Source organism: Heteronotia binoei, chromosome 3 (assembly GCF_032191835.1).
Source record: "Heteronotia binoei isolate CCM8104 ecotype False Entrance Well chromosome 3, APGP_CSIRO_Hbin_v1, whole genome shotgun sequence".
Classification (NCBI taxonomy): domain Eukaryota; kingdom Metazoa; phylum Chordata; class Lepidosauria; order Squamata; family Gekkonidae; genus Heteronotia; species Heteronotia binoei.
Window position 1 is genome coordinate 182,545,029 of NC_083225.1, and position 16,642 is coordinate 182,561,670.

The 16,642-nt window shown below is 43.2% G+C and overlaps 1 protein-coding gene across 9 annotated transcripts in view; it reads left to right on the plus strand.

Moving 5' to 3' along the window:
* Positions 1-16,642, plus strand: part of DLG2 (discs large MAGUK scaffold protein 2) — a 1,647,444-nt gene that overhangs the window by 270,255 nt on the left and 1,360,547 nt on the right. For 8 of the 9 annotated variants that reach the window (XR_009555217.1, XM_060234983.1, XM_060234984.1 and 5 more), the window contains exon 5: positions 11,373-11,442. Coding sequence is in view for 8 of the 9 variants with exons in the window: in XM_060234983.1 (XP_060090966.1) it covers positions 11,373-11,442 (70 nt within the window). In the remaining variant the exon portion in view is untranslated. Of the gene's footprint in view, positions 1-11,367; positions 11,443-16,642 lie in introns of all 9 variants that reach the window. The other variant, XM_060234991.1, reaches the window with a different exon arrangement.

A 16,642-nucleotide genomic window follows, 5' to 3' on the forward strand; every position in this document is an offset into this window, starting at 1 on the left:
GGGGAGGATCGCAACAGCCACTACCTCATGTGGCAATACACCAGCACCAGTGAGCTGTACATGGCTGCAGTGTGGGACTCTGTGGACTGTGCACAATGTGTTGTCGAGTCATCTCTGACTTATTGTGAATTAATGTCCTCTGAAGCGTCCTGTCATTAACAGCCTTGTTCAGGTCTTGCTAAATGAAGGCCACGATGGAGTCCACCCATCTCCTGTCGGGTCTTCCTCTTTTCCTGCAGTCTTCCACATTTCCTAGCATTCTTGTCTCTTCCAGTGAGTCTCATCTTCTTATGATGCACGATAGGGTGCTTTATAGTTGGCACTGAAGTATGCTAGATTTGCTCCAGGGCTGGCATCAACATGCCCTGAGGTGGAGGAGCTGACAGGGCTCTTAGTTTTGCCCACTGTTGCTGAACCTTACCCATGTCCCTCCTGCCACCAGTTTGTTCTTCATCCATGTATATCTCACGGGTGGCCAAACTTGCTTAACTTAAGAGCCACATAGAATAAACATCAGATATTTGAGAGTTCACAAGACATGAATGTCAGATGTTTGAGAGCTGCAAGACATGAAGGAAAGTAGGCAGGCAAATAGGTGGGGGGGCGAGTGAGAGGTGGAAAGAAAGCAACTTTAAATGCATTCTCCAAGCTGTTGGCTGGCTTGGAGAAGTGATTTAAAGAGAGAAATGCTTTCTCCAAGCTGACCAATGGGGTGGTAGGGGCCTTGAGAGCCACACAATATGTGTGGAAGAGCCACATGTGGCTCCTGAATACAAAAATACAAAATATTGTGCACAAACAAACACTCTTAACTAGTGTATACAAAATTCTATTAACACGAAATGAACAGCCTACAACAGTGGGCATACATTCATACAGTATAAATTGAGATACCAAATTTATGCAGTATAAATTAAGATACCAAAATGGGCATTTGAAAGAGAACTTGGCTGGAAGTTGCAGTTGACTTACGAGGAAGCTGCAGGAGCAGCGGAACGCAATCAAAGCCGGGGTTTGCGTGAAGGCTAGAATTTTTCCTTCAGAAGTCAACAAACAACAGAGGGACTCCTGTGGAACTTTATTATTGAGTCTTAGGACTCAGTTTGGAAAACTCAGAGACTGTGTGGGGTCCTCCCTTTAATATTGTTTTGAGACTTCCGTTTGTTTTCTATTTATACTGTATGAATGTATGCCCACTGTTGTAGGCTGTACATTTCATGTTAATAGAATTTTGTATACACTAGTTAAGAGTGTTTGTTTGTGCACAATATTTTGTATTTTTGTATTCCACATATTGTGCTGCCACTGTTCTTTTACATGTGGCTCCTGAGCTGAAATTTGGCCACCCCTGATATCTGTCTGTCTGTCTGTCTGTCTCTCCGTCCGTCTGTCTCAGGTAGAGTAAAGGTATATAAGGCTGACATTAAATAATAAGAATCATGCCCAAAGTTGTCTCAAATTCTTTTTGTGATGCAAGGAAGTCCGGGAGAGGAAACCAAATTGAAGTAAACTTAGATTCATAGTCATTCAAATCACTATGTAGTAGTGCTTCTGTGATTTTGTCCAGTATACAAAGTTCACATTTCAGATGTCCAATCAGGAGTTTTCCGCTCCAACGTTTGATGTATACAGAATCCAGGGAGGATTTGAATCCTCAAGAGCAATGAATCTAGCAACGCAGTCTCCAAATTATTCTTAAAAAGCATCTTTAGAAGGCAAAAATAGAGAGAAGTTAGACAGTGATTTGCCAGGGACAGGTGCTAGGAAATAACAGGGACAGTTGGCGTATGAATGCATCATATCCTGGCAGGAAGTCAGAGTTTAAATTAACCCTTCTCCCTCTTGGATTTTGGGTTAATAACTTTTATGGAATTGTGACAATTACCTCCCATATCTGCTCGGAAGGAGAACGTACTTTCCCCTGCTCACTATCACGTATTTTCTAACAGCCAGTTTGTATAGAAAAGGAAGGATTTGTGTTGTGTGATTGACGTTTTTATTTGAAAGAAGCTGGGGTTGATGTTTACAATATGGGGAGATGGTTATTTCATAATGGAACAGTCACTGGTCGAAAAGAGCACATTGTAACACCTGGGGTAGCCAGAGCCCATGGTGACGATTCAGCAGTAACTCCGCTTCGTGCTTTAAAACTGCCAAGCGATATTCTCAGGCTAAGCTCTCAAGTTTCACACCAGTGGCCTGGCATGATCCAGCACACCTGGGAGTTGATTCCAAGTTGTGTGTTGATTGACCGGACGAGAGGCAAGAAAACGCACGACTGATGGGCAGAGGGGCACGTTTTTCTCCACGAAAAGCCAGGACAAATTTTAGCCCTAATGATTCCATTAGCTGTATCTCTGGGTCGCTTTGCAAGTTCTTATTTGTTCTTCCCGTAGCTCTGCAGGTGAGGAAAGCGACGTCTCTGCACTCTGGTGTACGGATCATGCGGACTCGTATTGATCTTTCTGATTCATCCGTAGTGTTTTGTTGGCTGGGGTTAAGGATTTGGGCACATATTTTCTTTTAATCTTCTTTTGTCAGGCTGCATTTTAATTGTAAGCCCCATGCCCTGGAGGGTTAGACTAGATGCTGAATGGAATAAATATTTCACAATGAAAAGAAATCTCGATATACGGGTGAAAACTATGGTAATGAACATTAGAGAAAGCTGAGTGTACACAGATATAAGAAATTGATTGTAGGGGGTAAGGCCAGGGATGCATTTAGCCCATTCATTTCAGGATTGATTGGTAGCCCGTCAGAGCCTGGCTACTAGAGATTCAGAATGCGGATTTAACTTTGCTCACCTCCATGCATAGCATAAGAACATGAGAAGTCATGTTGGATCAGGCCAGTGGTCCATCCAGTCCAACACTCTGTGTCACACAGTGGCCAAAAAACCCCAGGTGCCATCTGGAGGTCCGTCAGTGGAGCCAGGACAGTAGAAGCCCTCCCACCATTGCCCCTCCCAAGCACCAAGAATACAGAGCATCACTGTTCCCAGACATAAGGACACAAGAGAAGCCATGCTGGATCAGGCCAATGGCCCATCCAGTCCAACACTCTGTGTCACACAGTGGCCAACCCCCCCCCCCCCCAGGTGCCATCAGGAGGTCCATCAATGGGGCCAGGGCACTAGAAGTCCTCACACTGTTGCCCCTCCCAAGCACCAAGAATACAGAGCATCACTTGTCCCAGACATGTGTCTTGCCACCTAGTTGTCTTGGAAACATGTGTCTTGCCACCTAGTCATGGTTCCTTCTTAAAAAGGATTTGGGATTGTGCATCAGTCGCAGAGCTCCACATACTGTAGGTACAGGTACAGAATTTCAGGTAGCAGCCAGATGCCCTGACCTGGATGGCGCAGGCTAGCTCAATGTCATCAACTCAAAGGCATAACGAACCATCAGTAGCAAACAAATTAATTTAAACAGAGACCAATACAATATTATTTGCAGGCCAAAGTCTTTTTTTGAATTGGTCAAACAAGAAAACTTGGAGGATATATGGAAGAAATTTAATCCTGAAGTGCGGGACTATACCTTTTTTCCAGCAAGACATAAAACTTTTTCCAGAATTGATATGTTGTGGGGGTACTAAAGATTTAGGCCTTATAACAAAGAAAATAGAGATTTTACCTAAAATAGGGGTGATCATAACCCAATAATGTGGATTACAAAATTGTCTAAAAAGTCAAGAAGATGGAGATTGAATGAAGATTTACTACAGAATAAAGAAATAGTGACATCTCTAGAAAATGAAACTAAAGCTTTCTTCCAAATAAACGATAAAGAAGATACAGAATTTCAGACGGTGTGGGATGCTTATAAAGCAGTAATGAGAGGAATATTGATTACATATTCCTATACGGGACATCATAAATAGATCTCTTTCAGAGGGCCATTTTTTTGCCCCTCTGAAGAAGGCAGTGGTCCGCCCTCTCTTAAAAAAGGTTACATCAGACCCGACCGAATTGGCAAACTACCGGCCGGTCTCAAATTTGCTGTTTTTGGGCAAAGTTATTGAGAGGGCTGTTGTGTTGCAGCTGCAGAGTTTTCTGGAGGACGCTTCCACCTTAGAGCCATTCCAGTCCGGCTTCCGCCCAGGACACGGGACGGAGACAGTCTTGGTCGCTCTCATGGATGATCTTCGGAGACATCTAGATTGAGGCAGCGTGGCGGTTTTGCTGCTGTTAGACCTATCAGCTGCGTTCAATGTGGTTGATCACCGGCTGCTGGCCCGCTGCCTCACCGACGCAGGGATTCAGGGGTCAGCTTTACAGTGGCTTTCCTCTTTCCTTGAGGGTCGGGGACAAAGGGTGGCAATTGGGGGAGAGCTGTCCCAGAAACACTCACTTAATTGTGGGGTGCCACAGGGAGCAGTTCTCTCTCCGATGCTATTTAACATTTTTATGCGCCCCCTTGCCCAGATTGCCCGGAGATATGGGCTGGGTTGTCATCAGTAGGCTGATGACACCCAACTCTATCTATTGATGGGTGACCGGACTGGCAATGTCCCGGAAAATCTGAACCGGGCGTTGCAAGCCGTGGCAGACTGGATTAAGCTGAGTGGGTTGAAACTGAATCCAGCAAAGACAGAGGTCCTTTGCCTGGGTCGTGGTGGTTTAGGGAATGGGGTCTCTCTCCCAGTTTTTGACGGGGCGCAACTGGTAGCAGTGCGCAGAGTTAAGAGGCTGGGAGTTCTACTGGAGCCTTCCTTGACAATGGAGGCCCAGATAGCAGCTACTGCCAAGTCCGCCTTTTTTCACCTTAGACGGGCGAGGCAGTTGGCCCCCTTCCTGGAGCGCGGCGACTTGGCAACAGTGATCCACGCAACGGTCACCTCGAGGTTAGACTACTGTAATGCCCTCTACATGGGGCTGCCCCTGTACCGAACCCGGAAACTGCAGCTAGTGCAAAATGCAGCAGCCAGGCTGCTATTGGGACTGCCTCGGTGGGAACATGTGCAGTCTGGGCTGCGGGAGTTGCACAGGCTGCCAATTGTTTACCGGGTTCATTACAAGGTGCTGGTCATTACCCTTAAAGCCCTATATGGTCGAGGACCTGCCTACCTTAGGGACTGCCTCTCTCCATATATTCCCCAGAGAGCACTGCGATCAAGCTCAAAAAATCTTCTCAAAATCCCTAGGCCAAAAGAAACCAAATTAAAAACTACCAGAGAACAGGCATTCTCTACAAAGGCGCCCCAATGGTGGAATCAACTGCCGGAAGAGGTGCGGGCCCTACGGGATCTTGACCAGTTCCGTAGGGCCTGCAAAACTGCCCTCTTCCGGCTAGCTTTTTAAGACGGAACTCCTGATAATATCAATAACACTGAGCCATCTTATACATAATTTGATTGTACCATAATGTTATACTATTTTATTGGTTTTACTGTTTAAATTATTAATTATATTATATACTGTTTTATTGTATCATGGTTTTGCCATGTCTTGTTAGCCGCCCTGAGCCTGCCTAGGCGGGGAGGGCGGGGTATAAATAAAAGTATAAATAAAAGTTTATTATTATTATTATTTCATTGAATAATAAAGACAAGAGGGCAAAAGAAAAACAGATGTTGGACATTCAAAATGAAATAAAGAAAAAGAAGGGGAACTGAGAAAAAGGCCAGGGAAAAAGAAAATTATGAGGGAGATTACAATATTACAAACACAAATGAGACATTTGTTAAATAAAGAACTGGAATGGAATTTGAAAAGATTGCAGCAGAAATCTTTTGAGGGAGCCAATAAACCTGGACAATATTTGGCTTGGCAATTGAAGAAAAAGAGAGAAAGTAAAATTATTAATAAAATTGTGGTGGAGGGAAGAGAGGTGGTAGATCAAGAAGGAATAAAAAGAGAATTCTTTAAGTAGTATGCCAAATTATTTAAGGGTGTTAAAATAAAGAAAGAAAAGATGGAAGAGCATTTACAAAAGATTAAAATAGCACCCTTAACAGAAAACATGGGAAAAGTCTTGAATGATCCAATTGAAAAAACAGAAATTGAGGCAGCAATTAATACAATGAAAAATGGAAAAGCACCTGGACCAGATGGATATACAGCTAAATTTTTTAAAACCTTCAAAGAGGAGTTAATTCCGAAACTTCAGAAACTGATGAACATGATAAGAAAAAAAGGGAAAATACCAAATACATGGAAGGAAGCTGTTATTTCGTTGATTCCAAAGGAAGATAGAGATGTCACGGATGTAAAAAATTATAGACCAATCTCACTATTAAATAATGACTATAAAATATATACAAGAATCTTGGCAGAACGGCTTAAACAATATTTGATAAATTTTATAAAGGAAGATCAAGGGGGGTTTCTCCCCAAAAGGCAAATAAGAGACAATATTAGAACTGTTGTAAATATTGTAGAATATTATGAAAGACATCCAGAAAAGGAAGTAGCATTATTCTTTGCGGATGCAGAGAAAGCATTTGATAATTTAAATTGGGACTTTATGTTTGCAGTAATGGAGGAAATGGAGTTGGGGGTAAACTTTATAAGGATGATAAAAGCAATATATACTGAGCAACGTGCAAGGTTATGTATAAATGCAGATCTTACAGAAGACATGATAATTAGCCAAGATACAAGACAAGGCTGTCCGCTTTCCCCACTGTTGTTTATAGTTACTCTTGAAATCTTACTGATGCAAATCCAAGAAGATAAAGAAATAGAAGGATTAAAAGTAAAAGGATTTACTTACAAATATAGAGCATTTGCAGATGATATAATGTTTATAAATGAAAATCCCATACAAGTCACACCTTTGTTGTTAGCTAAAATACAAGAATATGGGGAATTGGCAGGACTGTGTATTAATAAAGAAAAACCAAAACTTCTATGTAAAAATATGCAAGTAAGCAAACAAAAGGAACTGCAGAAGATAATGGGATGTAAAGTTACCTCTAAGGTAAAATATTTGGATGTGGAGATAACAATGAAGAATATTGACTTGTTTAAAAACAATTATGAGAAGCTATGGCATAAAATGGATGAAGATATGAGAAAATGGAATAAACTTAATTTGTCATTGCTTGGCAGAATAGCTGCAATTAAGATGAATATTTTGCCAAGAATAATGTATTTGTTTCAAACTATTCCATTTGTGAAAGACAGTAAACAATTTAATAAATGGCAAAGGAAAATTTCAGAGTTTGTGTGGGCTGGGAAGAAACCAAGGATTAAAATGAAAATCTTAACAGATGAAAAAGAGAGAGGAGGATTCCAATTACCAGATTTAAAATTATATCATGAAGCAGTTTGTCTAGTGTGGATAAAAGAATAGGTGACGCTGTTAAACAAAAAACTTCTTCTTCTATCTTCTTCTTAAACAAAAAACTTTTAGCGTTGGAAGGTCATGGAAATAAATTTGGCTGGCACGCTTATATGTACTATGGGGAAAAAAAGATGGATGGTTTTTTCTCTCACCATTATATAAGAAATAATTTGCTAAATACTTGGAGGAAATATAAGAAGTATGGGGATGAGAGAAAACCGCTATGGATAGTGCCAGCCGAAGTAATAAAAATAACAGCTGAGACGGGTGAAGAAAAGTGGTTGTCATGCAATCAACTATTAAAAATACAAAGTGGCAAAACAGAATTGAAAACTGCTGAGGAGTTGAATAATAAATATGATTGGTTCCAAATGCAACAAATAAAGAGCTTGGTGGAAAATGATATTAAAACTGAAGGAATAAGAAGAGAGCAAACAGAAATGGAAAAAGTTCTGCTTGGAGACAATGAAAAATTAATTTCAAAATTATATAAATTACTTTTAAAATGGTCTACGGAAGATGAAGTAGTGAAATCTCAAATGATTAAGTGGGCAATTAATGTAAATAAAGTAATACAGATGGAAACTTGGGAATATTTGTGGAAGAATTCTATAAAGCTTTCGACGTGTCATAGTATTAAAGAGAACTGTTTTAAAGTGATGTACAGATGGTATATGACTCCTAAAAAGTTGGCAAAGATGAACAATAAGATGCCAGATAGATGTTGGAAATGTAAAAAACATGAAGGTTCTTTCTACCATATGTGGTGGACTTGTGAAAGAGCAAAAAAAGTATTGGCAGATGATTCAAAAAGAAATTTCTAGGATCTTGGGATACAAATTTAAGAAAGTTGCAGAGACTTTTCTGTTGGGATTACAAATGGAAAAATTTCCAAAAGATAGAACTATAATCTGGTACTTGCTTTCAGCTGCTAGGACACTGTATGAGCAGTTGTGGAAGCAAGAAAAAATACCAGAAAAATGGGATTGGATTGTAAAAGTTATGACATGGAGTGAAATGGACAAATTAACAAGAATTTTAAGAGACTATGACTTAGAAGTTTTTAAGATGAAGTGGAAAAAATTCAGAAGATATGTAGAAAAAGAGTGGAAAATAAAAGGACACTGGACAATTTTTGATAATGATTAAGTCTTAGAAGGAAGAAGAATATTAATCTTTGTTTTTATTAGTTAAGGGTACCTTTAAATGTTAGTATTTTAAGTAAATAACACCAGTGGGGGTCAAGTAATGGGGGGAGGGGTGGTTAGAAAGTAATATATGGGGCAGATAAAAAGAAGTTATTAACGATGCAAGAAATAGATATTGTTACCATATGTTACTAAATAAAATTGTTTTAAACGTCAAAAAATATTATGTGCAGGCCAGAACAATCATATTCCATGCAGATGTTCTAATTGTCCACAAAGTCCATTTGAAAACCCTGGGTTACTTGTTTCTCTGTTTCAATTTTAAAAAATCTTCAACAGTGCTGTATGGTTCAGTCATTCTATGGGAACACTGAAAGGAGGAGTGTTGCAGTCTGCAGTCTGCTACTATATACCAACTAATCTTCCTTTCCTGTTGTTTCTTAATTAGGTACTGGGGCTAATCCACATTCGCAAGTTAGATGGGCGCAGGGCTTTTTTTGTAGCAGGAACTCCTTTGCATATTAGGCCACAGACCCCTGATATAGCCAGTCCTCCTGGAGTTTACGGTAGGCCCTGTACTAAGAGTCATGTAAGCTCTTGGAGGATTGGCTACATCAGGGAGGTGTGGCCTAATGTGCAAAAGAGTTCCTGCCACAAAAAAAGCCCTGGATAGGCGTCTCAATGTCATCACATCTTGGAAGTGAAGCAAGGTCAGCCCTGATTAGTGCTTGGAAGGGAGACCACCAAGGAAGTCCAGGGTTTCTAAGGTGCCAGCTGGATATTAGGAAAATCTTTTTTACAGTAAGAGTTGTTCAGTAGTGGAATCGGCTACCGAGGGAGGTGGTGACTGAGCTCCCCAACACTGGCAGTCTTCAAGCAGCGGCTGGACAAACCATTGTCAGGGATGCTCTAGGCTGATCTTGCATTGAGCAGGGGGCTGGACCAGATGGCCTGGATGGCCCCTTCCAACTTAATAACTTTATGGTTCTATGTAAGGGCAGGCAATGACAAACCACCTCTATTCATCTCGGGCTTGAAAACTCTACGGGGTTGCCGTAAGTTGTCTATGACTTGACGACATTTTCCACGGCCACCACCAAGCTGGGGAAGGAATTTGTGTTCTTGAGACTTTGGGGAGCCGCTGCCAGTCAGAGAGGACAACACTGAGCTAAATGGACCTGTGATGTCTCTTAGCATAGTACAATTGTATTTGCTCATAAGAGTTAGGGCTCCCCCGCCCGGGAGGTTCCCAGCCCACCGGCCCACATTGGGCCGGTGGGGGGAACCTCCTCTGACGTCGGCATGATGACTTCACCTGGAAGTGACATCATTGCACCAGCGACATAATGTGGCGGCCACTCTAGGCATTTCTGGGAAAACTCTTTGGTTTTCCTGGATGCTCTAGCCATTTGGGAGGGAAAACTCCATGGTACAATAGGTACCATGTGGGGATTCAGTTTAAATACAGAGAAGATGTGTTGGAGTGAGTTGGGAGCAAAGTGAGATAAAAATGTGGACAGGATGTTTTGCAGACTAACTTGATTTATGGTCTCAAAGAAACTTATTGTTTGTTTACTGTACGCATGTGCCTGCTGTCTCTGGGCAGAATACACACGGTAATTAATTGGCTGGAGCAAGTGGAATGTTATGAGGTCATGAAATGAATAAAAACGGCCATCGGTAGTTGTGCAGGGGGAGAGAGAGTTAAAGAGATTCATGAATTATGACAAGCTGCTAGCAACTCCGATGAACTTTAAAAACTGATCCAGGCGCCTCCCTGTGTATCCTTGAGTATGTGTGTGTTTTCCTTTTTGGTGTAAATCTTACTCTTATCACCGGTGCGTGGGCTGGATCCTGTGGCATTTGGTCCCAGCAGTACCATAGCTATTGCAGGAGTTGTCCTTGAAAGGGCAGCTGCTGTGAGAGCCCTCTCAGTCCCACCCACCTCACAGGGTGTCTGTTGTGGAGGGAGAAGACATAGGAGATTGTAACCCCCTTTGAGGCTCTGTTTCAGAGAGAAGGGCGGGGTATAAATCTGCAGTCTGCTTCTTCAAAAACATTAAAAACTATGCTGGTGCTATATGGATACAATATGAATACGTTAATGTATTTAATAGGGGTAGAGTTCAGCAGATCTGTTTCATATCTTCGTAACTGTTACATTCGGATGTTCCAAAAAAGATGTAGGATCCAGGAGCATGCTTCAAGGTGGCCGGTTCATTTCATTCAATGCCGCAGTCTCTGGTCTTAACAATCAAATCGGGGGTGGGGGTGAGAGCCCTCTCGTTGCTCCGAGTCAGACTCGAGCCCTCTCTCAAGCACGATCATTCTTAATAGAATTGTATGCTCTGTCAGCAAAAGCCTTGAGCGAGTCTTTGTCCTCCAGACTGAGCTTGCAGAAAGATGGGGTCATGCTGGGTTTCAGCAAACTCCCCTAAGAGTATTGTAATGTCCAGGAGTAATTTTGTAGAAAAATAAGTGGCAGAGCTCATTAGCATATGCTCCCCCCCCACCCCTGCAGCCAAAAGCAACCCGACGCAAAAAAGGAGATCCAGTCAGCCCAAGCAGGCCTCATTTGCCAAGGGCTCTCCTGGGCTGCCCACCCCCCAGTCAAAACGCCAGCAAGCCACCCACCACCCAAAATCACAAAAGAAGTGGAGAAAAGGTGGTGTGGGCTTCTCCAGGGGTTAATGAGGGCTGCTGGGGGCGTGGCAAAGCCCCTGGTGGCTGGCTGGCTGGCTGCCCGCTCTCCTAATCCAGGGATTGTTATGCAGCTGCACCTACTATTCAATGGACAGTAGTTGGGGAGGAAGAGGGGGAACCCTCAGAAAGGTTCAGGAGCTGTGCTCCCATGAGCTCCTGCTGAATCTGTGGCCTGGTAATGTCCCATGTAATCTAATGCATCCCCCCTTTTTCTTTGTTTGCAGCAGAGCCACGGCAGATGCCCGGCCCACAAATGTTCTGTCGAATCGCCTGGGTGGTTGCCCGTTCAACACTCTTCTGTAAGTCTAGCTCTTGTCTTTTCTTCTTTTTTCCAGCGGAAAGATTTGAGAGAATGAAGAAGGCCGTGTGCTAGAGGCAGCCTCAGGGGTTCAAACCAGAACGTTTTGATAACATTCAGGAAGGAAGACCAAAGGAAAGGGCTGTGTGGCCTCGATGAGTTTCTTTTGAAGCCTTGCTGTTACAGATTTGCCCCAGCCGTGGTTCTGTATTGTTCTTCAGTTGTTGCCTGGCCTTCAGAACTTTTGGGTGCGTGGGATACTTCTATGGCAGTGATGGATCGGGAACGATCTCAAATTCTGTTTGGTAGATGGTTTGCTGGTAGGTAAGAAAAGGGAAAGCTGTTTGAGGCCACTGCATCCCTCCTTTCATATACTCACTGAAATTAGAAACATCTCCCAGATCTCAGATTGTTGAGCTGAACTTTCTAAAGATCCTGAAAATGTCACAATATTTACAATGTGCTGGTTGAACTAGAAACGCAGGAAGGAAAACCGACCTTTGAGTTTTGTCTCTAAGGTTCTGTGAGTTGTAGAATTTCAAATTTGAAGCCATAGGTATTTCAAGGAGGGGGGAGAACCCTCCTATATAATTATTCAAAGTATTGTTTAATTTCTGCTCTTTTCCATTCTCTGGTTTGTTTCCATGATCAAGGAATTTATTAAGAAGGTCGATACTAAGGTGTGCAAGTTATCTCCATTTTATCTCACAGTGAACATTAGCTTGGGGACCAAATTCAACAAGGTAGAAGCTATATGAAAGTTGCCAAAACAACCCCAAAAAGGCATTCCACATGCCTGATGTAGTATTCCTGGATATTGTAAGCAACCCCACAAATGGTATCTGACAGGGCTATTTGAGAAATTGTGAGACTGTGACATTTTTGCTGGGTTGTGGTAGTTGCTTTCCAACACCTGCATTTGGCATTCCTGGACAAAACAAACTCCTTTAGCTTTCTGGCTCGTGAGGATTCCAGACATAATTTATGATAATGCTGATGTGGGATACATATGGATGTCACAAGAGGGGGTGAGCATGAAACTGTGCTTTGTGTCTGTTTTAGTTCAACAGGAGGATTATGTCACACAGGTGAATTTTGCCTTATGGCAGTATGGTTCTGGAGTGTGTGTCAATTTGATTTTTAAAAACTACAGCCAGTTTGGTGTAGTGGTTAAGTGTGCGGACTCTTATCTGGGAGAACCGGGTTTGATTCCCCACTCCTCCACTTGCACCTGCTAGAATGGCCTTGGGTCAGCCATAGCTCTGGCAGAGGTTGTCCTTGAAAGGGCAGCTGCTGTGAGAGCCCTCTCCAGCCCCACCCACCTCACAGGGTGTCTGTTGTGGGGGAGGAAGGTAAAGGAGATTGTGAGCCGCTCTGAGACTCTTCGGAGTGGAGGGCGGGATATAAATCCAATATCTTCTTCTTCTACATCATACAGGCATATTGCTAATCATAGGCCAGAAAGCTAAATCACCCACATTAGACCCATTTCAGTCCGGCTTTCACTCGGGACATGGGACGGAGACAGTACTGGTCACCCTTTTGGACGATCTCCTAAGACATCTGGATCACCTGGATTTCTGGATTTCTGGACATCTGGATTTCATTTTATTCGATTTATATCCCACCCTCCCCACCGAGGAGACAGTGGCTGCTATCTGGGCCTCCATTGTTAGGGCAGGCTCCAGTAGTACCCCCAAGCTCATGACCCTGTGTGCCATTGTCAGTGGCCAGTAGGGCAATTTCCCCTCCCGGACCACGTCGACCCAAGCAAAGGACCTCTGTCTTTGCTGGACTTAGTTTCAATCTACTCAGCCTAAGCCATCTAGCCACGGCTTGTAATGCCAGGTCCAGATTTTCTGGGACAGTCAGGCCGGCCATCCATTAGTAGATAGAGCTGGGTGTCATCAGCATACTGGTGACAACCCAACCCATACCTCCGGGCAATCTGGGCAAGGGGGCGCATGTAGATGTTGAACAACATCGGGGACAGCCCCCTGAGGCACCCGACAATCAAGCATGTGTCTTCAGGACAGTTCACCCCCAATCGCCACCCTTTGTCCTCGACCATCAAGGAAAGAGGAAAGCCATTGTAGGGCCAACCCCCGAATCCCCGCGTTGGCGAGATGGCAAGTCAGCAACCGATGGTCAACCGTATCGAACGCTGCCGATAGGTCTAACAACATCAGTAGCGCCGAGCCGCCTCGATCCAGATGCCGCTGAAGGTCATCCACTAAAGCGACCAGCACTGTCTCCGTCCCATGGTCCGGGCGAAAGCCAGACTTATGGGGATCGAGAACGGAAGCATCCTCCAGAAAGCTCTGTAACTACAACGCCACTGCCCTCTCAATAATTTTACCCAAAAAGGGTAAACTCGAGACCGGCCGGTAATGTGCCAGTTCGGCTGAATCTAGCGTCGATTTTAATATTTTAATAATGTTTTATCATTATAATGTGAATCTGTCATCGAATTGTGACTGTTAGCCACCCCGAGCCCGTTTGGGGAGGGCGGGATGCAAGTGCAATAAATAAATGAATGAATAAATAAATAAATGTTCTTGGTCAGAGGCAAACGTGTGCTCAGTGGAAGACAAAACCATCTTTGCAGCAGTTGTGAAGCTAAATGGACATCAGAGGGAACAATCTGACTACTGCAGTGGGAATTATCTTTGCATGTAGCTGAGTAAAGATCTAAGCATAATTCAGAAGGTCAGTACTAAGGTGTGCAAGTCATCTCCATTTTTTCTCACGGTGAGCATTAGCTTGGGACCACGATTTTCAAAACCTTGTTCTCACCCTTCATTTGCTTACTTTGTTAGTAAACTTGCAACTCATGTTTCTGTCCAGTAAAAAAACCCTAAAGGCAATTAACAAGAAAAAAGTAGATTTAAAAATAATAACTGGCCATTACACTCAGCAAAGTTTGAAGTGTTCCTCTGTCCTAAGCAACCCACCTCCAACCTAAGAGTCTCATCTGCTAGAAGCAGGGCTTTTTTTGTAGCAGGAACTCCTTTGAATATTAGGCCACCCCCCCCATGTAGCCAATCCTCCTGGAGCTTACAGTAGGCCCTCTAAGAAGAGCCCTGTAAGCTCTTGGAGGATTGGCTACATCCGGGAGGTGTGACCTAATATGCAAAGGAGTTTCTGCTACAAAAAAAAGCTCTGGCTAGAGGAAAAACTGCTTAAGTTGGAAGAAGCTGTTGGAGTGAGTGACTTGGCATGACTGGACATCTGGGGGGGGGGGCAGTGCTGTATCACTCTAAGGGTGTACAGATGTTATCTCCTTGAATGGGATGCCTCTCTTTGTCTTAACTTGGGATCTGCTCTTTGGCACCTCCTCTCTATCTCACTTTGTCATCTCACTCACTTCACATGGCCTTCCATGGAGACACATGTCCCTGGAGGTCTCTCCCATAGAGACCATGCCATCATACTCATACACATGATGCTGGACAAGGTGGCCATTTGCAATGAGGAAAGTACTCCTTAGATTAGACTTCTCTCTCTTTTTTTGACTGCAACCTAAATGTGATCTGGATCTGCTTGAATAAATGCAAGTTTACCTTTTTCGCAATGTACGTCTTGGGACATGTATTTACGGCAGTTATCACACTTCTATGACTGGGCAAAACTCTCCTATAGTAACCAAATCTCCCAATAGAAGCTTCCTCCAAAAGAAGCTCATTCTCTGAAAAAGATGTCATCTGGGCCAGGGGTGGAATTCTAGCAGGAGCTACTTTGCATATTAGGCCACACACCCCTGATGTAGCCAATCCTCCAAGAGCTTACAAAAAAGAGCCTTGTATGCCATCGCCACTGAAATAGCACCAAACTAATATTCTGTTCTTAACTGTTGTAATTATTGAATTTTTTTTTACTGTTCAATGTGTAATTTTAATACTTATTAATTTTAATTGTTTATTGGGATTTTGTGCTGTGAGACGCCCTGAGCCTGCTTCGGCAGGGAGGATGGGATATAAATCAAATCAATTAAAAAAAATAAAAAAGTAAACTTTTGGAGGATTGGCTACATCAGGGGTGTGTGGCCTAATATGCAAAGTAGCTCCTGCAAGAATTCCACCCCTGATCTGGACACTCAGCGTTGATTTCAAGATCTTTAATTTTGTAAGCTGCTTTGACTCTTGGCGTCCAGGAGCAAAGCAGGATGGAAATACCCTTCTATCTTCCTCCTCCTCCTCAGGCCTGTAGCCAGGATTTTTCATTGTGGGGGGCACAGCCAGGATTTTCAGTTAGGGGGGCACATCTTTTGTTTAAATATATTTTACCTAAAAGAATGAATAAATAACGCAGACAAGTCATTTATCGCTCAAAAGATGTTTGAAGTTTATTTTAAAAAACGCTAACCATTAACTGTATAATGAATACGACTATTAATGCTTCTGGTGTATCACTAAGACACTAACCGTTACAGATATAATGAAGACAAGTACAAATGTTTGGTCTGCATTATGTTCCTCCAGTTGGCTGGCAACTGACACTGCACGTCCCCTCCCCTTTTCCCCGCACTGACTCGAGATTGAGCCTCTGGCCTTCAAAGCTTATAGATAAGGATTGTATTTCTTTAGCATGCGTTTATTGCACACCGCAGGCAGGTTTATTGTCTTTGCAAAGCAGCATCAAACACACGCAAAACATCTCTTGCTAGGTGTGGGGACTGAAAGGGGGAGGGGCGTAATGGTGTCAAAGAAATTTGATTGGCAGGGCCAGTAACCCTCAGGCCCACCCCCTCGCTACGGGCCTGCTCCTCTTCCATGAATTCTGTTCCATGATCTGTTTATTAACTTATTTTTATGGTCTTCGGGGATAGAATTCTAGCAGGAGCTCCTTTGCATATTAGGCCACACACCCCTGATGCAGCCAGTCCTCCAAGAGCTTACAAGGCTCTTTTTTTGTAAGCATTTGGAGGATTGGCTACATCGGGGGGGTGGGTGGCCTAATATGCAAAGGAGCTCCTGCTAGAATTCCACCCCTGATGGTCTCGATTGGTTTTGTTCTATTGTTTTAGTTGTGAGCCCCCCTGAGCAGGTATGGAGGGGTGGCATCTGTATTTCCTCAAAGAATCTATCAATATATATGAATATATCACCAAATATGATAATATCTGAATGCTCAGTGGGGCTTTTTTTGAGCAGGAATGCAGCTCCAGCTGTCGGCGTCAGGGGGTTGCCATCAAATGCGTT